The 23,178-nt window shown below is 53.0% G+C and overlaps 1 protein-coding gene across 2 annotated transcripts in view; it reads left to right on the forward strand.

The window, feature by feature from the left end:
- The window catches only part of VEPH1 (ventricular zone expressed PH domain containing 1), a 58,675-nt gene extending 40,448 nt beyond the window's left edge, over positions 1-18,227 (forward strand). For both annotated transcript variants that reach the window (XM_071438224.1, XM_071438225.1), the window contains 5 exons: positions 4,790-4,929; positions 7,019-7,153; positions 10,211-10,328; positions 15,877-16,013; positions 16,933-18,227. In XM_071438224.1, the coding sequence (XP_071294325.1) occupies positions 4,790-4,929; positions 7,019-7,153; positions 10,211-10,328; positions 15,877-16,013; positions 16,933-17,169 (767 nt within the window). In that variant the 3' untranslated portion in view covers positions 17,170-18,227. The remainder of the gene's footprint in view (positions 1-4,789; positions 4,930-7,018; positions 7,154-10,210; positions 10,329-15,876; positions 16,014-16,932) is intronic.
- Positions 18,228-23,178: the final 4,951 nt, after the last annotated feature.

Below are 23,178 nucleotides of genomic sequence, written 5' to 3' on the forward strand. Positions count from 1 at the left end.
GTGGATTCCAGCATTCCATCAGCAGCCCCTGATTGGGAACAGATGGGCCTCGGGTCCTGCAGGGGGATCACAGAGCTGGGCAGGCTCGGGAGAGCCTTCCCAGGGAGCTGCCCTGTGAGCATCAGCTGGCATTGCATCGGCACGGCTGGCATTCCCAGTGCCCCAGGGCCAGGGAGGCAGGGCATGGCCAGTGTGCCACCGCTGGGGATGGCCATTGTGCCACCGCTGGGGATGGCCATTGTGCCACCGCTGGGCATGGCAGTGCCGCCACTGGGGATGGCCATTGTGCCACTGCTGGGCATGGCCATTGTGCCACTGCTGGGGATGGCAGTGCCACCGCTGGGGATGGCCATTGTGCCACCGCTGGGCATGGCCATTGTGCCACCGCTGGGGATGGCAGTGGCACCGCTGGGGATGGCCATTGTGCCACCGCTGGGGATGGCAGTGGCACCGCTGGGGATGGCCATTGTGCCACCGCTGGGGATGGCAGTGGCACCGCTGGGGATGGCCATTGTGCCACCGCTGGGGATGGCAGTGCCACCGCTGGGGATACTGGTGTCACAGCTCAGGATTGCAGTGCCATTGCTGGGGATGGCAGTGCCACTGCTGGGCATGGCCATTGTGCCACCGCTGGGGATGGCCATTGTGCAACTGCTGGGGATGGCCACAGCTTAGGGTGGCAGTGCCACTGCTGGGGATGGCCACCACTGGGGATGGCAATGGCACCACTGGGGATGGCAATGCCACAGCTTAGGATGGCAGTGTCACTGCTGGGGATGGCAATGCCACCACTCAGGATGGCCACACCTCGGGATGGCAGTGCCACAGCTCAGGATGGCAGTGTCATTGCTGGGGATGGCAGTGCTACCACTAGGGATGGCCACAGCTCAGGATGGCAGTGCCACCACTAGGGATGGCCATTGTGCCACTGCTGGGGATGGCAATTCCACCACTCAGGATGGCCACAGCTCAGGATGGCAATGCCATAGCTCAGGATGGCAGTGTCACTGCTGGGGATGGCAGTGCCACAGCTCAGGATGGCAGTGTCACTGCTGGGGATGGCAGTGCCACAGCTCAGGATGGCCGTGGTGCTCCTGGTGATCCACGTTGTCAGACCAAGCAGAGATTCCCAGCGCCACAGCAGAGTGTTGGGGATGTGACCAGCTGTCCCCTGGCTGCCCTCACACATGTGTGGCACATCCTGAGGGCCTCACAGCTGCCCTCAGAACAGGCTGCTCTCTAGGTGGGCTTCACCTGGCAGCTGGGACACTCCTGTGGGTGGTGGCATCAACCACAGGGCTTGGACTTGGACGGGGCTTGGAGCAACCTGGTCTAGGGGAAGGAAGGGGAGGTAGAACAAGAGCTTTAAGGCCCTTCCAACCCCATCTGTGATTCTGGGATGATTTTATGTCTTCTGAGCTCCTGGACTTGCCCCTTGGATGTGGAGTCTGTGCTGAGTGCCTCGTTGTTGGTGTCCACCCCCATTACAGCCCTGCCTTCTCTTGATGTTGGTGTAACTCACACCTTGGACTGAGTTATGCCCTGCACACAAAGTTAGTGTGTTAAAAACAATATAAAGCAGCACTTCTTGAAGCTGCTTGCTTTAAAAATTGCCCTCTCCTCCTATAAATGTATTTATTGTTTGCATACTTTTTGTAACCCAAACTGAAGAGGTCAGGCAAAGGAAACTGAGGAAGCTGAAAAAGCTTAAACCCAAAGTTTAAAAAGTTGCATCCATTTCTTATTGGTTCCATGTTTATGCATGGGTTTGATTCTATTCAGGAAATTTATGAGCATACTTTTACTCTTATTAACAGATTTCATTTAATAGTAAAGGATCACCAATGTAAATCAAATAACACATTAATTGTTCCCAGAGCCAGTGACTCTGTACCCTCCTGGTTCAGCCCAGCATGTGAAGCTGGAATAGGTAACAATTAACAGCTCTGCTGACATTCTTCTGGTTATATTTTGTTCCCTTTCCCCAGGCACAACCACTCAGTTGTGAACTTTAAAATTGCAACATATATTCCCTTGTTTCCTGTAGGAGGAAGGAGCTGTTGCTTATTCCCTTGCTGGAAGGCAGAGACGCGCCAAGAGCTGGGCTGAGAAATGTTCCTTGGCTGAGGAACCTTGCCTTGGGGTCTTGATCAGCCTTCTGGGGCACTTGGTGACTCCGTGGGTGGGTTGGTGCCTCGTGGTGCTCTTCACGTGTTCTCGTGTCTCAAAATCCTTTCCTTGTGCTGCTTGGACTCTCCTGCCAAGGCTGGGGAAGGAGGAGAGCCTGGCAGATAATGAAAGGACAGGAGAAGATGGTCTTAAACTGCCAGAGGGCAGGGATGGATGGGAGGCTGGGGAGGAATTCCTGGCTGGGAGGGGCTGGGATGGATTCCCAGAGCAGCTGGGGCTGCCCCTGGATCCCTGGCAGTGCCCAGGATCAGGCTGGACACTGGGGCTGGAGCACCTGGGATGGTAGAAGGTGTCCCTGCCCTGGCAGGGCTGAAATGAGATGATATTTAAGGTCCCTTCCAACCCAAGGCGCTCCATGATTCCGTGGTTCTGCTGAAGTGGAATAACTGATATTCCCTGTCAGAGGTGGATCCTGGTGGCTCATCAGGAGCTGCTGAAAGCTGCACGTAGCAAATGTGGGCTGCTGCTCAGCCAGTGCCAAACCAGCACTTCAAACAGAGCAGGGCAGCCCTGAGGAGCTGCTCAGCTCATTCCAGAGCCTGGGAGATCATCTGGGAAGGAGCTTTCTGCAGTGGTAGTGACAAATGAGGGCTGCAGTTTTCCAGGAACTTGGTGCTCGGGCAGCCAGGGCTGTGCTCTGGAGCTGCCGTTGATTTTGGCACGTGTCCTCAGCCTCCGTGTGCTCCTCAGTGCCACCACAAACCCTTGCTAAGCACTTCCTCAGGAGCCTCTCCACAGATCCTCTGCCATTTTTATCAGCGTTCAGGAATGTCCTTCCCAGCCCCCCAAGCAGGTCCTCCCTGGGTGCCTTTTCCCATCAGGGGCTGCAGCCCTGCCCCTTCTCCCTGCTCCCAGGATTTCTGTCAGTCCCTGTGTTTGGAACTGGGGGAGTAATGGCTGTGTTCCAGGCAAGAGGAAGGACAAGCTGCCTGCTCCTCTTCACCTTCCTCTTCACGTGCTTTGGGGTCATTTTTAGCTAAGAGTCATTTCCCATCTTGAAACATCAACTTTCCACACACCTGGCCCCAGGCCAAGCCCGATTTCTGCTTGAGTGCATGAGTGAAGGTTATTTCAGCATCTGTGAGGGGTCTGCAGTTTGGAGGAGCATCTGTCAGCAGCCTCCCTGGAAATGTCATTGTGTGCTTTCATGTGCCCCAGGATCCAGGATGGCTCTCATTAACCCCTTTGGCTTCCCCAACCCCTCTGTTGCAGTGAACACGAGCACTGGCAGGTTTGGGTGAGAACTGGCAGGTCTGGGTAATGAAACTCAAGTTTTCCCCATAGCCAGCAATCCAAGTGAGTGCATTTTATGCCATGCTCCCAGAGAAGGGGGTTCATGCCCCATTTCCCCCTGCTGGGGGGTGTTGCTCATGGGCCAGCCATGCAGGGATGTGAGTCAGCCCCTTGCTGTCCTGGTGAGTCACCGTGGGGAGAAGGGGAAGGAAGAAAATGCTCAAAGAAAATCTCCTGGCTGAAAAAATGAGCTGTGACTTTGGAGAAAATGTGAGTAAGCAGAGATGGTTTCTGGATCTGCTGACAAGAGCAGGGGCAGCCTGTGTGTCCACAACAGATGGGCTTGAAATGCTTGGGTTTAACATTTTCCATCTAATCAAAATGTGAATGCATAGGAGGGAAATGTAATAAATTCAGTGTTTCGTGTAAAAGTGTCACATGTGAGGAATGAGTTTACCAGAGCTACAAAAGAATGCCTTGCCAGGACAAAGTGTCAGTGTCACAGATTGTCACTGAAAATGCAGAAAATCTCAAAGTGGGGTGTTGGAACCTGCCAGAAATGCTGCAGAGAGGCCAGGTGGCTGTGAGGCTGGGAGCAAACCCCAGAAGCTGGCAAGGGGAAACCATTTTATCATCCTCAGACAAAGCTGTTTGGGTTTGCTGAGGAAATGGTTTCACATGGACAGAGGGCAGGGATGGGGGGATATTGGGAATTAGGAATCCTTCCCTGGCAGGGTGGGCAGGCCCTGGCACAGCTGGGGCTGCCCTGGATCCCTGGCAGTGCCCAGGGCCAGGCTGGACACTGGGGCTGGGAGCACCTGGGACAGTGGGAGGTGTCCCTGCCATGGCTGGGGTGGGGCTGGATGGGATTTAGGGTCTTTCCAACCCAAACCATTCCATGATCTATAATATTTAGCAAAAGCAGAATTGTGCATCTCAATTTCCAGTTCAAACCTTCACCTCAGCAGGGATCCCACAGGTGTCAGCCCCACCTGGCTGGGCCCTGCCAGGGCAGGGGTTTCCCAATGAGCTGTTTAAATAGGAAAAGGGAGACACAGTTTGGATGGACCTGCTGGTTTGGTACCCCAAACACGTGAGAAAGCACAAGGACTATGAACAGCCTGGCTGGGCTGTGCTGTCCCTCCTGCATTTGGCAGTAAAGGGTTACAGGGTAAGATCTGAAGCACTGAACACTGAATTTCTCTCCCTCTTTAAGGGTGCAGACACATCAGTGCCCTGCTGGCTGCAGGAGTGCCCCAAATCCTGAGTGGAATGTTTTCCCCTGTGGCTCTGGCACCCCAGCACGGGCACTGAGCTTTTTCTCTGCTTTGTAGCTGGTTTTTACCTGCCATGTTTGCCTTTGCAGATACTGGTCAAAGCTGTGTGGCAAAGCTGTTCTTCAGCTGTCCCCTGAAGGGCCACTACTGCCTGTACAGCAAATCCAGCTTCACCCTGGTGAGCCAGCAGCCTCCCCTCTGGATCCACATCATGTTCCTGTTCCAGCAGGTGAGGCCCACACCAGCCAGGGCCCCTCTGGGCTGCTCCTGTCCCACTTGGACAAGAATGTTTCATGGTTAAACTCATTAAATGCACCCCTAACTCACAGCCATTTGTGACCCTTGTGGTCCCTCAGGAACTCGTGCCACTGGGCTGAAGTTGTTTTGTGCTGTAGAAGTTTTTCTATTTCTGTTAAATAGCCCAAATTCAAACTGGCTGGGGAGATTACAAAGTCTGGGGATAAAAAAGTGGGACCAAAGCATATTGTTCTTATTCAGGCAGAACTCCCAGGTGCCTGGGAAGCAGCCAGGAGCTGGCAGTGGATTTTAGGGGAGCAGCCCCAACCCCAAGGCTGCAGGAGGAGGTTGGAGGGGCAGAACCCACTGGGGTTTTACTGCAGAGGTTTGGACTGAGCAGGATTTGTAAATCAGCTCAGTGCTGTTCTACCACCCCTCAGGTGATTTTCCTGTGTTTAATATTGATTCCAAGAACAGCCCAGTACTTGCACGTGTGTGGAATTTCCTAACAGGTTACAAATAGTGTGAAACTAAGAGAGAGCCCTACATTCACACTTCAAGGTGCAACAGGTGGGGTTTGAGCTGAAATACAATGTTCAGTTTCTTAACACACACAGAGCCTTTCACTGAGATTCATCCCATCCTCAGGCAGCCTTGGGAGCCCCCAGGATTCATCCAAAATTAACACAGTGAGGGATGCTGTGGATGGAACAGCCTGAATTGCTCTGCCCTGGGTGTTTTCCTAGAAATAAATACTTTTCAAGAACACTGGTCAGTTCATTTAAAAAATAATAATGGAGAGTTCTACTGTGTTTCATTCTCAGCACAGGCTGCAGGAGTTTCAGCACCTGGGCAGGACAGGTGACACCTTGCTGGGGGCTGCTGTCCCCCAGAGCTCCCTGGGCCACAGCACAGTGAGTGACCCAGCAGCCCTGCCCTCACAGCTGCCCTGTGGCTGGCAACACTTGTGCCTCTCCTCCTTCTCCTCCGTGATCTTTTAATTAAAGCATGCAGTTACACGCCGGAGCCAAGATAGGAGCGCACAACAAATCTGATTTTCCACACTGCAAATATTCGATTTCACAATATGGGCAATGTCCTTCAAACGTGGGATTCCTGGATGGACTTTCTGTCTCCTCTGTCTCAGCAAACCCATCCAGCCTAATCCTGCTGTCCTGCACTAATAATTTCCCAATTTCTATCCAAGAGTTTTGAAACACAGTAGAACTCTCCATTATTATTTTTTAAATGAACTGACCAGTGTTCTTGAAAAGTGTTTATTTCTAGGAAAACACCCAGGGCAGAGCAATTCAGGCTGTTCCATCCACAGCATCCCTCACTGTGTTAATTTTGGATGAATCCTGGGGGCTCCCAAGGCTGCCTGAGGATGGGATGAACCTCAGTGAAAGGCTCTGTGTGTGTTAAGAAACTGAACATTGTATTTCAGCTCAAACCCCACCTGTTGCACCTTGAAGTGTGAATGTAGGGCTCTCTCTTAGTTTCACACTATTTGTGACCTGTTAGGAAATTCCACACACGTGCAAGTACTGGGCTGTTCTTGGAATCAATATTAAACAGAGAGCCCTGTAGAGCTCTCCCTCCTGTGCTTCATCCCACCCTCTGGCCAGGGCACTCTCAGGCTCTGCTCGTGCTGCTCAAGGACTGGGACCTGGGGAGCTCCAAACAGACCCTGCAGGGGTGGGAGGCACCCCCTCCCTGTGCCTGGAAATGCCAGGTTTGCCCAGGGGGATGCAGCTCCCCCAGGTCTCTGGGTGTGGTTCACACAGAGGGGCCAGGGCTGCTGCCTGGTGATAAATTCACATTTCAATACAGAACCAGGTCGTGTAGTGGCCATTGAAGGGGAATCCTCATTCCTCAGAGCTGTGGGATGTGCAATAAGCTTCAGAAAGCCCAGAGGAACTGAGGTGTTTGGTGTTTATCCAGTTGTGAGCCCATGGACCCATCAGAACTGCCCAGGCCTCACCCCTGGTTCTCCTGGCTGTCCCACTGTGAGCACAAGATGCTCTTTGGTAACACCTGAGTGAAAAAACACCTGAAATCATCCCCAATGTTTCCTGCAGAGCCTGTTTGCAGAACCGTTGTCAACCCAAAGCAGCTCTGTGCAAGTCCTCAAGGAGCTGTGGGAGAAGACACAGCTCAAGGGCACACACAGCTTTGAGGCTGCCATGATCCAGTCCACCTTCCCTCACCAGAAGGTAAGGGATCACTTTCCTTGCTGGTTAAAAGAGCAGGAGGACTTGGCCCTGCACTTTGGAGCCTTTTCTGTGTTCAGGGGTGTTTTGTGCTGAGCTTTGGAAGGTGCCCAGGCTGGTTCCCCATCCCTGAAGTGACCCATGGCATGAAGAGCAGGGATGCTGCACGTGGGTTTGGTCCTGCTCTCAGTCTGGAGCTCCAGGCTCAGCTCAGCTGCTGCTGTGGGGTGTTGGGCAGCCCTTGGAAGTTCCCCCATCTACACACAGCCCTGGATTTTATGGAGTTATGTGTCTGCACATGTGCCATTAGTTACCCCCACCAGCTGAAGGGATTGCAGCCCAAAGCTCTTTTCTGTCTCCAGGATTTCAGTGAATGCTCTTTCCAAGCTATTCATCAGCTGCTTGGAAAAGGCCACTGTAGGATTGGAAAACAAATATCTATTTATTCCTGAGCATCTCCATGCAGCTCATTTGGATGAAATGAGTTGTCAAACATGATTTTACAACATTCTCTCAGAATATTGTGGGCATGAAGATGTCTGGTGGAATAGGATTAAATTACCAAGACTATGGCTGATTTAAAACCACAGTTTTGTTGGGAACACCTTCTGAACTCCCAGGGTGATGTGGTGAAGGAGTGGGAGCTCTTGCTGGGGCTCAGAGGAGTGGGGCAGCCCCACATCTGAGAGCAGCTTTGGGGCCAGATTTACTCAGGCACAGAGGAGCTGTGCTAAGGATCTGAGCTGCTGTTGAATCCAAGCCTGGCTCATGCAGAGGCTTTAGAGCAGCTTTGCTGCTCAGCATGGCTTTGACTTGCTTGGACTCAGATGTTTGTTAGTTCTTATCCATGTCACAGTCTCACCAACCCTGAGTTCTGCAGCACTTCATTCTAACAGGCTGAAAATGGAGCCCCATCTCTCTCTCTCTCTCTCTGCAAGGCCTTTTAAGGATAAACTGTCCAATTAAGAAATGACACCTCAATTATTTTTACTTTTAACCCAAAACCAACCACCCTGCTGGCAATGGGGACTTTTTGTCCAATTACACAAAACCACCCAAACCCAGGAAGAAGAAGGTGGAGAAGAAGGAGCAGCCTCTGCCCTAAAACCTCCATCTTGCTTTATGTATATTACTGTATTCTAAACCCTTAAACTCTGGGTTTCCCACCCTGTGGTATCACACATTTCTATTCAAACTCCACACCCACCATCCCAGTTCTATCATTCCATTCTGGAAGCTTCTCCACAGCCCCAGGCCAGTGCAGTGTTCTCTCAGGGGTCAGTGCCTGGCAGCACAGAAAGTCTGAAATTCCCAGTGACCAGGGCTCCAACCCCTGAGAGTTCCCAGAGCAGCAGAGCTGGGAGGGGGATCCTGAGATCCAGCAGGGTCTGGAGCAGGGAGCAGCCCTGAGGCTGAGGACAGAGGGGCAGCTGGAACCCCCTGAGCTGCTCTGGCTCTGCAGGTCCCCTCCTGGGCTCTGCTCTTTGCTGCTGCATTGACTTTCTGGATTGCTTTTGTTTATTAACACAGAACCAGAGCTTGTTCTGGTTTTGTTTACTACTAAGAGCCCAAGTTTGTCTCTAGTGCAATTCCCATTCAGTTTTCTGGGAATGAGGACAAGGACTGCCATAAGGAAGGTTTTCTTTAGCTTTTGCAATTCCAAAAAATCTGCCTGGAACATTCCCTGCGTGAGCTAGTCCTTACTTTCCTCAGCTTCTGTCATAATTGCAATTTGTCATCTCAGAAGTTCTTCTCACTGCTAACAGGACTTAGTGAATTATTGTGCATTACTGTGAATTATTGGACAAAATTATTGTATTTTTTGGTGTTATTCCTCTGCCAGTAGTCCAGGAAGCAAAATTCTGGGGGTGTGGCTGCTTCATTAAGTGCAGCACTTCTAATTTTCAATAGCTTGAAGTGTGTTGATGCAAATGCAGCATCAACATTGGCTGCTATATTTGAGACTAAGCTTATGCATTGTGTTCTAGCAGAGTCTGAAATGCTTTTTCAGGGTGGGATGGGAATTCCTGGATGGCAGGGTGGGCAGGCCCTGGCACAGCTGTGGCTGCCCCTGGATCCCTGGCAGTGCCCAAGGCCAGGCTGGACACAGTGGAAGGTGATAATTTTTTTCCAATATGGATTCTAAAGCATTTTTCAAACCTGGAGGGTCATGTATGACATCAGTGCTTCACTCCAGACTGAATTCTGAGAAATGCCTTCAGCTGTGGTGATCCCTGGAGCTGCACTGAGGGCCTGGCTCACACAGAGCTCGCTGTGTTCCACTGGGCAGCCTCTCCATGCCACAGAAAACATTGATTTACCCATTCAGCAGGGCTCGAGGTGTGCCAGGAGCAGAGCACTTCCAGATGTGGCTCCTCCCAGGCTGCCTGGGCTGTGCAGAGCTCCCCATCAGAGCCCTGAGTGTGCCCAGCCCAGGGAGCTGCTGAGCCCTCCTGGCTCCTCTGTGCCAGCCCTGAGCTGGTGGCTGCTTCACTGGCCCCATGTGATGCCCTCGGGGATCCCTTTGCTGCTTTAAGAGCACAGTTAACATTTTGGGGCCGTGGGTGGCTCCGTTCTCCCCTCTCCTTTCTGTTCTGTGGCAGAAGGAAGGGCCACCTTGGCACCAAGGGCTCTCTGAGCCTTTCGGGCTGATGGAGCACAGGGATGAGATAAATCTCTCCAAGTAGGCTTTTCCCTCCTGAAACAAGTGGCTCCTTGCAGGTTATTTAAAGTGTGCTGGAGTGCAGAGTGGAGCAGGCAGGTTTCTGCACTGATATTTCAGTGGGATTTGCTCTCTTGCAGGCCGGAGTTGCCTCATGGCAGCCACCACCAGATTTTTCACGGGATGGGGAAGCTCCTGGGCTTTTTGTCAGCCTTGTCCCCGTGTGCTGTCCTGTCCTGCCCAGCTCAGTGCCCAGCTCAGTGCCCATTCCTGCCCAGCTCAGTGCCCTGGCCCCTTGTCCCTCTGCAGGAGCCATGGGAAGGACCCCCTGTGTCCCTCTGGATTTGGGGTTCTGGTGCTTCTCCACCTGATGAGTTTGGTTTCTCTCCTCCCTCCAGGATCTGGAGAATGTTCAGATGCACCTGGAGGAGGTGAGGTTCTTTGATTTGTTTGGCTACAGCGAGGAGGCAGGAGCCTGGCAGTGCTTCATGTGCAACAACCCTGAGAAGGCAACAGGTACAGAGGGGTCCTGCCCCTGCCACTGGGGCTGCAGTGCTGGGGTGAAGCTCACTGCTCGTGATGGGTGTGTGGCCGTAGTGGGGAAAGGGAAACCCAAACCTTCCAGTGGCTATTTTAGTTGGAATTCCCCATTAAAGTCATCTTTGGTGAGGGAGCCAGGCCCAAACCTGATTTGGTGTGTGCTTAGAGGGGCACAACTCCAAATCTGCACCATCCCTGAGCCCTGGGGAGTGGGAGGGCTCTGCACCCATCCTCCAGTGTCCAGATACAGGACTGCACCTCCTGCACCACATCCCAGACACAGGATTGCATCTCCTGCACCACATCCCAGACACACACAGGACTGCATCTCCTGCACCACATCCCAGACCCAGGATTGCATCTCCTGCACCACATCCCAGACACTGGACTGCACCTCCTGCACCACATCCCAGACACAGGATTGCATCTCCTGCACCACATCCCAGACACACACAGGACTGCATCTCCTGCACCACATCCCAGACCCAGGATTGCACCTCCTGCACCACATCCCAGACACAGGACTGCACCTCCTGCACCACATCCCAGACACACACAGGACTGCACCTCCTGCACCACATCCCAGACACAGGATTGCATCTCCTGCACCACATCCCAGACACAGGACTGCATCTCCTGCACCACATCCCAGACACACACAGGACTGCACCTCCTGCACCACATCCCAGACACAGGATTGCATCTCCTGCACCACATCCCAGACACAGGACTGCATCTCCTGCACCACATCCCAGACACACACAGGACTGCACCTCCTGCACCACATCCCAGATACAGGACTGCACCTCCTGCACCACATCCCAGCTCCCCTGCAGCCCACCCAGGTGCCACAAGTCAGGGCACATTGGCACAGAAACAACACCTGGTTCCTGCTTTCTTCACTCTCAGAATTATTTGCTTTAATACAATTTACTCCACAGTGCACATCTCCTCAGGGAGATGTGACTAAGTCTTACAAAGGCATAACACTTTAGCTGTATTGGAGAAGAGGGTGAGTGGGAAATGGGGAAAATCAGGCTTTTTCCCAGGTCTAAGCTCCTGGTGCTCTGCTTTTGAAGCTCTGGCAGGCAGCAGTGCCAGGTCAGTGCCCTGACAGGCAGAGGAATCTCGTTCTCAGATGCTTTCTGCCACTCTGTAAAAGTCTGGCCAGTCCTGGCCAAGAATTTGGGCTATTTTGGCCAAGTGCTTGACTAATTGGCTGTTTCAGAGATTTATTCTAACAGTTAGTGTCTCTTCAGACTGCATCAACCCCATATTTAGGAAGTCTTGCAGGAGTGGCCCAGCTGCTGCAGACTGTGCTGCCCCTGCTCACTCCATGGGTGTTTGAGCATCTTCTCCTGCCCCAGCTCCCTGGGACTCCAGGACCAGGACAGAAACCCTGCTCTGAGTTAAAACTTCATCTCCACAGAGCTCTCAGTGTGGTTTCCATCACGTCAGGGATGTTGAGCGATGAGGAAAACGAGACTCTTGCTTGAAATGTCAAAGCTTAATGCAGCAACTTTGGTCTGAATTTCCAAAGACATTTAAAGCAGTCCAGCCCTGCCTCACTCCTGCTCTCCTGGCTGTAACTGTCCTTTTCATCAGCAGTTCCTCTCTTTGTCTCACTTTAAAAGAATTTCTGTAAGAAAGGCTCATGGTGAGTATCATGATTTGCTTCTGAGCTCCAAAGGCCTTTAGAAAACCAAGAAAATAAATTCCCTGAATGGGTCATGTGAAAGCTGAGGAAGGCAACGTGGAAGAGGGAGCTCAGTGGAATGAAAATTTGCAGGGAGTGACAACTCCAGCTTTGTGCTGGTGCTGCAGAGCTGTGGCAGAGTGGGGGACCCTGCAGGGTCTCTCTGGGTTTGTAGGATCTGACACAAGCAAGGATTTGGAGCTCTCCTTGGACTGGTAAGGAATTTAAAGGCTGTGAAACATCTTTTATTTTCATTCCAGAGTATGAAAGAGCCTTTGACATCTGAAATACTTTTGAGAGGCAAGAAAGCAACTCCTTCCTCTCAGCAATTCTGTTTAGCAACCGAATTCCTGTTGAAGAAGGAATTCAGAGGCAAATTGTTTTTTCTATTATTGTCTGCTGGGGTTTTGTTGCATTTTTTGGATGCCGTGGTACAAGATGCCATTTATCCTCCAGGCTTGGGCAAAGACTGCCTTAAAGCCCTGGCCTTGCCTTGGGATGGGATTCCCAGAGCAGCTGGGGCTGCCCCTGGATCCCTGGCAGTGCCCAGGGCCAGGCTGGACACTGGGGCAGTGGAAGGTGTCCCTGCCATGGCAGGGCTGGGATGAGATGATATTTGAGATCCTTTTCAGCCCAAACCATTCCATGTTTCTGTGATTCCTGTTGGCTGTAGCTGGGAGGCATTTTGGGGCTGGAAGCTGATCCTGTGTGGAAAGAACCAGTTAAGGTGAAGCAAAGTGGTGATGCACCCACAGTGACAACTGGAGAAAGTTTGACTCCTTCTCATGCATTCTTCTGGTGCCAAAGCATGTCTTGTCCAACCACACCTCTCCAGAAGTGCTGTTCAGTCACCCTGGATTGGCTTTTCCTGCTCTGAGGAGCAGCATTCCCACAGCCCCTGCTGCTCTGCCCTGGCTCAGGGGAGGAACAGCAGCTCACAGCGTTCCAGCACAGCCACCAGGCACCTGGAGTGCTGGAAAGCACCAGGATTCCTCCTGTTGGGACAAGCTGCCTGCTGGGAGCCTCATTCCAGCACAACCCCCTGCACCGGGGGTTTGGCTCCAGGAGCTCTTGCACAAAACATTCCGCAAAACCACCGGAGAGCAGCGAGGGAATTGAGGCAATCCCAGCTCCTGCCCCCCTCTGGAAGCTCACAAAGACAGGCAGGGATCCCTGGGGGCTGCAGAGGAGCCATGGGCAAGGATTTGGGATTGGGGAAAAACTGAGGGTGTTTGGGAATTCCTCTGGAAAACTGCAATTCCCTGGGAAAGCCAACGCCACCTTGACTTGGGAATACATTTATCCCCCTCCTGCAGTGCCAGCTATCCAGAGAAATGAAGGAGTCCAGCTCTAATCCTCACTGGGAAATCAGCAAAAGTGGCATCCAGCCATGTGTTCCTTCCAGGTTTTCAGCAAAACCCAACGTGGTGATTAATGGAAGAGACTGGATCCATATTCCCTGAGGTTAATTGCATTTATCTGCCACACATTCCATTCTTTCAAGTTCATAGGGGTTTATTATCACTGAGATCATTCATGAATTCTTGTGGAGGATTTTATGTTTCATCAAATTCAAGATTTAAGGCTTTGGGTTTTGTCTGTCTCGAGTTCATCTTGGAAGAGTTTGGAGGGTTTTTAACTTTTTATTCAGTACCCAAACTACTTAGAGCTGGATGTCTTGTAGTTCTGCAAAGAAAGCAAGATGGAAAGTAGAAAATTCCAACAGACACATCAACGGGAACTACTCAGGGTTAAACTGGAGTCAGTGTGTCTAAATTGAGATGATTGAAGAAAAAATAGGTGTTTCAAGACCTTTGGATATTTCATGACCTTTTCAAACTGAAAGGGGAGAGATTTAGAAGGGATATGGGACAGGAATTGTTCCCTGTGAGTGAAAGCTTTCCCACCATGAGGATATCAAGCCTGCCCAGGGATGTTGTGGATATTTTTCAAGTCCCACGTGGATAAATCCATGAGCAGCCCAGTCTGACCCCGTGGGTGACCCTGCTTGGGGCTGGAGCAGAGACCCCTGGGGCTCTCTTCCAGCTGAGCTATTCTGGGATCCTGTGAAGTCAACCGCAAGGAAAATAAGCAGAAGGACTTAGAAAAACATTGGAAAAGAGCTTTATTCTTATCCTGCTTGAATCTCTCTCTCCTAATCAGCCCCTCAGACACGCTGGCATCGGATTCATTACGGCCACTTTGGAAGCTGCCTCCAGAACTCCCCCGGGCTCCTCTGTGGATACACAGGAGAAGTCCTCTGGTAGCATTGCCTAAAGCCACTGGCTCCTCACAGACATCAACATTTCTTAGCAAATCCTGGGTTTGAAAGATTTTGGCCATAAAAATTCACTTTAGGCCAAAATTGCACATTCACTTCCCTTCTCATGTTGTGCTCCTGACCACAAACTATCTCGCTATTATCTGGTCCCTGAGCCTTTTGTGCTTCACCCCTCCTAGTTTGGTTGAAGCATGTTTCTACAGCTCTGGAATGGGATTGAAGATGTTCCTGTGGAACCAGGAGCCAGGCAGGGAACAATATTTAACAAAATTACAAAGGTTTTAGTACAGGGGACGCTAAAGTGTGGTTCTGTCCCACTAAAGAGCATGGTGGGGAGAGGCTGCAACCCCAAACCAGCCTCCTGGGGAATGTATCCCCTTTTGCAGTGACAATATTTACACGGGGAGAAAGCAAGCCTCTGCCTTCCTGTATCCCATGGCAGGCTGGGTGCTGTGTTTGGTGCTGGCACAGGAACACCCAGAATGGCTGTGGAGCCAGGGCTGCAGTGGCTGCGTGGAGCAGAGCACGGCCTCCTCCTGCCGTGGCACTCACAGCTGCAGCTCCCCCCGGCACTGAGGCTCTGCCAACCCCCTTTCCATTCATCCATCTCCTTCCAGGCGCTCCCTGCCTGCAGAGACAGAAATATTTATGGTCTTTCCTGAGGAAATTGCACGAGTCCACACTGCAGCCCCCCCGCCAGCCTCGCTGCCAAGGAAAACAGCGCTGGGGGAAGGACACATCCTTTATCTACAGCTGATGCCTTGTCTTGGCCTTGGTGTGCCCTCTTCCAGACAGGGGCAGGGTGCCCAGAAGCCATAAAGGCTTTGGCACTCCCTTGGGTGGCACCTGGGCAGCGTTGGGCTCAGGAGCTGCCCGTGGCAGTGAAGGCTTTCAAGGAAAAGTGGGGCTGGAGGAACAGGGGGCTGGGAGAGGAGCCAGCCAGGGATCACTGCCCCTCTGACAGATGCTGGGATGGGCTCCAAGGCAAACACCCCGTCCAAAACATCCCTGCTCAGACTGCAGTGCTTGCACTGCCCTCTGGTCTGGCTGGTCCTCTGTGTGTTCAGGACATCGATGGAAAGACAGAGGAGAAAGGAAAGAGACCCCTAGGACATATCAGGGCTTTAAACTGCCAGAGAGCAGGGTTAGGTGGGATCCTGGGAAGGAATTCCTCCTGGGAGGGTGGGCAGGCCCTGGCACAGGGTGCCCAGAGCAGCTGTGGCTGCCCCTGGATCCCTGGCAGTGCCCAAGGCCAGAAACGGGCACTGCAGGGCTGGGGAGCAGCTGGGAGGTGCAGTGAGGAGGAGTTTGGGATGGCTGAGGGAGCAGGAGAGGAGATGGAAGAGGGGTGTGAGCTGTCAGCTCCATCTGCTCAGCCTCCCCAGCAGGACACAGCTGAGGGCTGAGCTGTCTGTGTGAAGTGAGAGCTGAATGCTGCACGTTGGGAGGATGAGGAAGGCAGCACGACCTTCCAGCAGCATGGCAGAGCCTTTGGCTGGCAACAGGGAGGGCAGGACTAACCCTGGCCGTGTGCTCCCCCTGCCCAGGCGTGAACCAGGACGGGCAGCCCCTGATGGAGGGCAAGCTGAAGGAGAAGCAGGTCCGCTGGAAGTTCATCAAGAGGTGGAAAACGCGCTACTTCACCCTGGCTGGCAACCAGCTGCTGTTCCGCAGGGGCAAATCCGTGAGTGACAGAGTCACTGCCCTGCTCCTGCTCCCTGCCCTGCTCCTGCTCCCTGCCCTGCTCCTGCTCCCTGCCCTGCTCCCTGCCCTGCTCCTGCTCCCGGGCCTGCAGCCCTCACACCTGCCCATGCTGCTTTCCCCATGGGCTTTCACCCCTCAGCTTTGCTCTTCTGCTTTTCCCAGAGGTTGTCACCCCTCAGCTTTGCTCTTCTGCTTTTCCCAGAGGTTGTCACCCCTCAGCTTTGCTCTTCTGCTTTTCCCAGAGGTTGTCACCCCTCAGCTTTGCTGTTCTGGTTTTTCCAGAGGTTGTCACCCCTCAGCTTTGCTCTTCTGCTTTTCCCAGAGGTTGTCACCCCTCAGCTTTGCTCTTCTGGTTTTTCCAGAGGTTGTCACCCCTCAGCTTTACCCCTGGTGGTTTTCCCAGAGGTTGTCACCCCTCAGCTTTGCTCGCCCATGGTGGTTTTCCCGCTCACAAAGTGCATGGCAGGGACACCAAGGGCAGCCAGAGTGGTGCCCAGGAGCTGTCACTGCTGAGTCCCCAGTTTTCAGGGGGCATAAAGACCATCTCATTCCATCCCCCTGCCATGGCAGGGACACCTTCTACTATCCCAGGCTGCTCCAAGCCCTGTGGCCTTGGACATTTCCAGGGACAGGGCAGCCACACAATGTGGCAGCAGCAGCTGGTGGCACCTGGGAACATCTCCACAAAGAAGGACGAGTTCACAGAATCCCAGAGTGGTTTGGGCTGGAAGGGACCTTAAAGCCCACCCAGTGCCACCCCTGCCACGGCAGGGACACCTCCCACTGTCCCAGGTGCTCCCAGCCCTGTCCAAGCTGGCCTGGGACGCTGCCAAGAGCCCTGGGCAGTTTGTGAGGGGTGGTTCCTCCCCGGGTGACCCTGCCCTGCCCCTGTGCTGCAGAAGGACGACCCTGACGAGTGTCCCATCGAGCTGAGCAAGGTGCAGAGCGTGAAGGTGCTGCCCAAGAAGCGGCGGGACCGGAGCCTGCCCCGTGCCTTCGAGATCTTCACGGACAGCAGGAGCTACGTGCTCAAGGCCAAGGACGAGAAGAACGCTGAGCAGTGGCTGCAGTGCCTCAACGTGGCCGTGGCCCAGGCCCGCCAGCGCCACAGCCGCGAGGCCACCACCTACCTGTGACCCTGGGCCACCACCCTGGGGCCACCACCTACCTGTGACCCTGGGCCACCACCTACCTGTGACCCTGGGCCACCACCTACCTGTGACCCTGGGGCCACCACCCTGGGGCCACCACCTACCTGTGACCCTGGGCCACCACCCTGGGGCCAATCCCTACCTGTGACCCTGGGGCCACCACCTACCTGTGACCCTGGGGCCATCACCTACCTGTGACCCTGGGCCACCACCCTGGGGCCACCACCTACCTGTGACCCTGGGCCATCACCCTGGGGCCACCACCTACCTGTGACCCTGGGCCATCACCCTGGGGCCACCACCTACCTGTGACCCTGGGCCACCACCCTGGGGCCAATCCCTACCTGTACCCTGGGGCCACCACCCTGGGGCCACCACCTACCTGTGACCCTGGGCCACCACCCTGGGGCCACCACCTACCTGTGACCCCTGGGCCACCACCTACCTGTGACCCCGGGGCCAATCCCTACCTGTGACCCCGGGGCCACCAAACCCTGCCCGAGTGGCACCACAGGACGGCCATGAGGCCACCCCAGGGCCTGTGGGACACTGCCAAGAGAATGCCAGCAGTGAGGACTTTCTGCTTTCCTCAATCAACTCGATGTAAAAAGTTAATTTTCCTTATTTAATCCCGGTGGACTTTATCTTTTTATTGTTTTTATGTGTCTGTGCTGCTGCTGCTTTCAGGTTTAAATTGGGAAATTTGAAAGATTTTGTATGACTGGAGAATAATTTTAAATATTTAACTGGTTTGATTTTCCCTCTTTTTCCTGCTTTTGCTGCTCTACTTTGTAACTGAATGTAATTTTTATATTTTCCTTTTTTTTTTTTTTAATTCTCTTCTCTATTCTGTAACTTTTCAAAATTTCTGCAAATCTGGAAAACCCCCAGTTTGTTTGATTTTCTTTGTTACTTTCAAATGATTCCCAAGTGGAGGAAGTGCTGTAGAAGAGACTGAAAGGAAAAAAGGTAGGCAAAAAAAAAAACAACTGAGAAGCCTGCAGGTGATGAAATGAGCTCAGAGATCATTCAAGGCTGAGTAGAAATAAAATTTGAAATTTTCCAAGCTAGAAAAATGTATCTTTGGCAAAAAAAAACGTTGGCAGAAATGTGGAAAAATGAGGAAAAACCTGTTTGTTTTTTTCCTGTACCTTCCACACTCAGTGGCTGCAGGGCTGGAGCAGGGATGGTGCTGGCCTTACCCAGTCTGGCTGTGCAGTGTGTGAGGAGGAGGAGGAGGAGGATGGCCTGAGGCTGCAAAGGGAGTGGAGGGAGCAGGGCCTGAGGGCTCTGCCAGGGTGTTGGGTTCTGCTCCCTTGGTGGGGCTGCTGCCCAGGGTTCTGGCTCAAAGCTGGGAATGCTGTCCCACGAAATGCAAATGTTTGTCCTTGGAGCTGGTCCCTCACAAGCACTGAGTGTTCCTGGCGTTGTCTCCCTGGCTCCAGAGCTCTGCTGCTTGTTATCCTGACAGGTGAGGTGCCAGCGTTTGGGAAGGAGCACTCACCCCAATTAGAATGAGGATAAATTAATTGCTGGCAGCACGGGGGTGCCTGAGCTCTGCTGCCCTGGCAGCTGCACAGAGGGGTTCTCAGCCTGATCCACCCAAACGCCCTCAAACCTCTGGGGAGGAACCCTGCACCTTGGAGCAAGGAACTGCCAGGGACAGGGAAACCAGGCTGAGCTGAAAAGGCTGTTTGCTTTCTCCTCCTGGGCTGTCTCACTCTGCCTTCCCCTGCTTGGCCTTTTCCCCATAGTTTTAATCACTTCCCATTATGGTGGCCCCAGGGGACAGTGGTGCTTCAGGGGACTTGCAGGGAGATGGTGAAGCCACAGGTGGGCTCAGCACAGGGAGTGCAGGGTGGGGAGTAAAACCAAAGAACTCAAAACTGGCTCCAGACTTCCCAAAGCTCTTGGGAAAGACGTGAAATGTTCAGATTCCTGAAAATCTTTGTATCAACTAAAACATGGGGATGGGTGTCAGATCCTGGAATGTGGCAGAGTGATCAGAAGAACCTTGTTAAAGCCAAATTTAGTCACAGAAGATATGGAAGAGCAGCAGGGCAAGGCTGAGGATGGACACACAATGGGAGATTTCCACAGGAGGCCTGGGAGATGAGGAAAGGAGATTTCATCCATTTGATCTTCAACACCTGGACCAGCAAGTCCTCACCTTGCCCTCAGGACAAACCACTGGGTCTGTGGGGAATGAAGTAAATTCACAGGTGAGAACTTGGAATTTATTGCCTTGAGTCCCAGAATCACATCCTGCAATTCACCCTGAGTTCACAGATAACGGTGAGCTGGCCATCAAAACCAGTTTTTACCCACCAAATACTCTGTGTTTGCTACCCTGGGAGCCAAGGCCCAGCCTGCCACCTCTGAATGATGTCACTGATGTCACGGTGTCACCAACAGAGCTCTGTGTCACCTGCTGTCCCCAGGCCTGTCCCCAGCCTGATGGGAGCAATATGGGATGCTCTGGAGTCAGAGGCACCCTGGGTGCCGTGCCAGGAAATAACTCCCTAAAATAGGGAGCCCAGCCACACTTCTCCTGACTTCAATTAAAACTTGGCGGAAAATAAAACAGAAATTCAGCTGGCAGCCTCTTGCAGTCACCCTCCTAAAAGGAGAAACACAGAGAGCATCAATGCAGTGAAGAATGAGAGCAGGGAACTTCTCAAGCAAATGTATAAATAGCTTTTGTTGGTTCATTTTCAAATGTGTATCAGAACAGTTTGGATTTAAATATCCAAAACCTTTTGGATTTAAGTATACCCCACATTTGGATTTAAATATCCGAACCACTTTGGATTTAAATATCCAAAACATTTTGGATTTAAATATCTGAACCACTTTGGATTTAAGTATCCAAAACATTTTGGATTTAAATATCCACCAGGAACACGTTGGTAGCTCTGACTGTGCAGTATTTTCTCTGCTGCTTTGCTCACCCTTGCAGGACCCATCCTGGTCCTTGGCAATGACAGCATTGAGAGCTCACTGAGGCTCCCTGGGCACATCCTGGAAAAAGGGCTGGATGCAAACAAGCTCTTCAGAGCCCACAGCTCCAGGACTCTGCCATGGAAGAGAGCTCCCAGTCCAAAGCAGCACCCCCAGTCCCTCCCACGTCCTGGGGGCACAGGCCCAGCTTTAGGGTTTAACCTAAACCAACCCAAAATCTGGCCCTGCTCATTCCTGAACGTGAGCAATTTCCAAACCCTCCAAGTTTCACAGATCAGCTTTGCTTCTCTAGGAAACAAATCCTGCCAAATGTTGGCTCCCACTTCCACGAGCAGGTTTCTGCAAGGACAATAATCCATGTTTTCCTGAAGAGCTGATGTCCCCCGTGGCTCCTGTGCCCCATCCCGTGCATCCTTCAGGGATGTGAGTCTGGGTGAGGGTGTGGCCTCAGGAACACCCAAACCCCGCTGGGCTCAGCTGGGAATGATCCCAGGGCTCTGGCAGGGGAGGGCTGGCTCCCACCTTGGGTTCTGTCACCTCCCCTCGTGCAGGGGACAGCACGGGAGCAGCTTCCCCTGGCAGGGAGGGAGCAGCACTGGCTTCCAGCTGCCTGCAATGCACACAATGCCCAGGGATCCCTGGGCTGGACCCTGCAGCCAGTGGGACTCAGGCTGGATGGGATTCCATGGGAATGGGAACGTGGGCTGAGCACGGCCTGCCCGGGGCTGCTTTGGGACAGCTGAGCCCGGCTCCGGGAAGCTTCCCAAGGAAATGTTACCCCACAGTTCCCCTCCATCCCAAACCCAGCGTTCCCCAGCGTGTCTGATGGGCTGGAGCAGAGCAGGGAGGAATGCTGAGGTGCTGCACACAGCACAGGGATAAATGGAATAAGCTGCACATTATTTTTCCAGCCATTCCAATTCCGAGCTCAGCCACCCGTGGGACCAACCTTGCCTGTTTCTTGTTGACAACTCCTCTAATTCATCCTGCTGCTGCTGACTAATGTTCCTTGGGTAAAATCCCTGACCTTGCTGAGGTCAAATGCAAAACTCCCGTTAACTCTAATAGGGCCAGGATTTTCCTTGGATCTCCGCGTGTCCTGGTGGTTCCTTTGCAGCTCCCTGCCCTCCCCAGGCTCAGCCAGCTGCAGGAACACAATCCCTCCCTCCCCACAGACAGACCTTGGCACCCACTGGGCAGCCAGGAGTATTTTGGTGTGAAAAGCTGCTTCCCAAACTCTTAGCAGCATCAGGAGGCAGCTGTGCCTGCAGCAGCCTGCACTGAGCCCGTCCCATGGGATCAGGGGATGGGAGCACCCAGCAAGGTCACCTCTGCTGTTGGGAGGCAATGACAGAATTCCTGCAGCTTCTGTGCTCCAGGGGCAGGAGCAAACAAGAAATGGGGTTTGATTGGGGTTTTTTTCCACAGAAACAAGAGACATGCCTGCAGCAGTTAGGAAGGGTTGATATTGCACCTGTGAAGGAGCAGGACATTGATTTATTAGATGTCAAATTACAGCTACATTGAGTTGGCTCAGTTATTCCATAAATCTCCCCATTGTCTAATTAGGCGAAGAAAGAAGCAAAATCAGACTTGATTCATTTGACTGCTTCACTGAAATGACCTGGAGCTCTCAAATCAGTTTGTGCTGGGGTTGGATGGATGTCCCTGGACATGGATGTCCCTGGACATGGATGTCCCTGGCTGGCCCCACCAGGGAGCCCAGTGCCCCAGGCCAGGGTCTCTGTCCCACCCCAGTGATCCCAGTCCCTGCCCCTCCAGGGCATCCCCCAGGCAGCCCTGACAGCTCTCATACTGTCTCAGGACATCAACAGATTTAGATTTATTTACTTCTACAGGTGCAGACACTGTAATATAAATGCTGTGTCCATCTTCTCTGGATATCCACTCCCCAGCCCTGGAAGTGTTCAATGGGGCTTGCACAAATCTGGCATAGAGAAAGATGGCCCTGCCTGTGGAACAAGATGGTCTTTGGGTCCCTTCCAACACAAACCCTTTTACGATTCCACAAAAATCCTGGCATTTAACGAACTGCAACTTTTAGGACACACCGAAATCACTTGGGTTTTTTTAGGACAGACGTAAAAATACATTTACACAATAGCTATTGTTTGAGAGCCAAGATTTGCCTCCTGATCTCTGCCCCTGCCCTTCCCTTCCAGCTCCTCCTGAGCAGGAAAGTCAGCGTGGACCTTGGTGGCTGTGTGTCCTGGAGGGGACGGATGGGGACACCGGTCCCCAAGCAGGCCATGCCTCTGCTGGCAGTGCCACAGCAGGTGGCTCCTTGGGCTCAGTGGCACCACGGCCACCCTGGGCATTGCTCAGCCACTTCCTTGGATGTGGCTGCACCACCCAGAGCGTGGGTAAAGGTCACTGAAAATCCAGGATGACAGAAGCCACGCCAATGCCTCCGGGTTAGGAGCAAAAACCCCTGGTTTTCACTGGCAGCACTTTGTGGAAAAGATGTGTGAGAGAGGGTTTTGTTTGTAGGAGTTTGTAAAGGATAACTCTGCGTCAGCTCCCAGCAAAGGCTGCAGGGCTGCCTGAGGTGGGAGCAGCTTTCCTTGGGGTGCACAGCAGCAGGAGGCCACGTGTCCCAGGGCAGAGCCAGCCCAGAGGGCCCAGCCTGGCTGCGTGCGGGGCCTCCAGCCCAGGGGAAAACATTCGTGACCAGGGCGTTGTTTGTGCTTTGAAGGACTCGAGTGTGAGGAGCCTTTGCTCCGGTGCAGGTGGTGTTTAGGCAACAGCAGAGTCTGTTTTTGCAGCTGTCTGTGACTGTGCCTCAGCTCACAGAGTCACAGAATCCCAGAACGGTTTGGGTTGGAGGGGACCTTAAAGACCACCTGGTCCCACCCCATCCCACACCTTGCACTGTCCCAGGGTGCCCCAAGCCCCTCCAGCCCAGCCTGGGACACTTCCAGGGACAGCTGCTGCTTCCATGAAGTCCCTCTGTGTCCCTCTGCCCAGGGAGCAGGACCACGCCAGCACCAGGGAAACCATGGAAGCACAGTG

This window comes from Agelaius tricolor, unplaced genomic scaffold (assembly GCF_023055355.1).
Source record: "Agelaius tricolor isolate 1412-34295 unplaced genomic scaffold, bAgeTri1.0.p SCAF_12, whole genome shotgun sequence".
Classification (NCBI taxonomy): Eukaryota; Metazoa; Chordata; class Aves; order Passeriformes; family Icteridae; genus Agelaius; species Agelaius tricolor.